Source organism: Vicia villosa, linkage group LG3 (assembly GCF_029867415.1).
Source record: "Vicia villosa cultivar HV-30 ecotype Madison, WI linkage group LG3, Vvil1.0, whole genome shotgun sequence".
NCBI lineage: Eukaryota > Viridiplantae > Streptophyta > Magnoliopsida > Fabales > Fabaceae > Vicia > Vicia villosa.
In genome coordinates this window covers 100,766,005-100,767,257 of record NC_081182.1, presented here as the reverse complement: position 1 = coordinate 100,767,257, position 1,253 = coordinate 100,766,005, and the positions used below count along the sequence as shown (strand labels likewise).

Genomic DNA, 1,253 nt, shown 5'->3' with positions numbered 1-1,253 from the left:
CTTTTCTTCATCAACAATCATCAACAATTCTCATTCTCTCCCAACCAACTATTTTCTAAAACTTTCTCCATCAACAATATCAACAATCATCCCCATAATTTTTCACATCTTTTCAACCTTCTTTCTAATTTTTTAAAACATTTTTTAGCCGATGATTTTATGAAGCCCCCCCACTCTTTTATTTTTAATTTATTTTAACCACGTGATGAACATTATCTGATTATCTGATGGTACTTATTTTCAAAAATTATATATATGTATATTATCATTATTTTTTTTTTGAACCAAACAATATATTAATTCCAAAAAGTCAATACAAACAAGGCAATCCAAAGGATTCAGCCATCAAAACAAAACCTATACCATTAGAGATGCAATATGCTCTCTAACTCTCCTATTTCTCCAACCCATATATACAACACTATTTTTAATTCTATTTAAGGTATTGTTCCTATAAGTATCATTCTTGAATACTATAGCATTCCTATATAACCATATTTCATGAATAGCTTCAGTAACGGCCATGTGGAAGATCCTTGCTCTCCAACCTCTGCCTTTAGCTTTAGCCAAAATCCAGTTAATATCTCTACTCCAAGGCTGAATGTTGTGACTAATGTTCAACCAATGGAGAATCCCTTGCCAAATCCCCATTGTTTCATCACACGAGAAGAAAACATGGTCTGCATTTTCCTCTTCCTTGCCACACATGTTGCATATTGTATTCGAAATAATACCAAAATGGTTCAGCCTATCCTTCGTGGGGAGGTGCCCATGGCATAGCATCCAAAGGGTGACCCGAGCCTTAGGTCTAGCCATGTTGTGCATCATCAAACTGTACCAAGGCACTACAGTGTTCTCCTCTAACAGCCAGTTATAAACTCTGCGCATCGAGAATCTGCCAGCAGCAACCATTTAATTCCAACCAGACCTTATCTTATCAATCAAAGCCCTTCCTTTCACAACTTTCTTCAAAATCCATGTCCAGTATTGGCCTATGTCCACATTCAACACATCCTTTCCCTTTAAGTAAACTTTATGAATCCATTGTATCCATAAATTGTCACTCTTTTTGCATATATTCCATAGGCATTTAAGGAGAGCAACCTGATTCCATATAGTGATATTCAACAATCCAAGACCACCATATTTTGCTGGGCTCCATACTCTACTCCATGCTACATGACTTTTCCTGCTCATGTTAGTTTTTCCAGTCCACACAAAAATACGACAAATAGTATCAATTCTTTTAAGAA

The 1,253-nt window shown here is 35.8% G+C and overlaps 1 protein-coding gene across 1 annotated transcript; it reads right to left on the bottom strand.

Moving 5' to 3' along the window:
- Nucleotides 1-357: 357 nt before the first annotated feature.
- On the bottom strand, nt 358-912 carry LOC131658672 (uncharacterized). Its single transcript, XM_058927941.1, has one exon. It carries the CDS (start codon nt 910-912, stop codon nt 358-360), a length of 555 nt encoding a protein of 184 aa, XP_058783924.1.
- Between the last annotated feature and the right edge of the window lie 341 nt (nt 913-1,253).

Bases quoted from the DNA above. Each gene is read 5' to 3' on its own strand.
- LOC131658672 (XM_058927941.1), bottom strand. From the start codon at position 912: ATGGTTGCTGCTGGCAGATTCTCGATGCGCAGAGTTTATAACTGGCTG.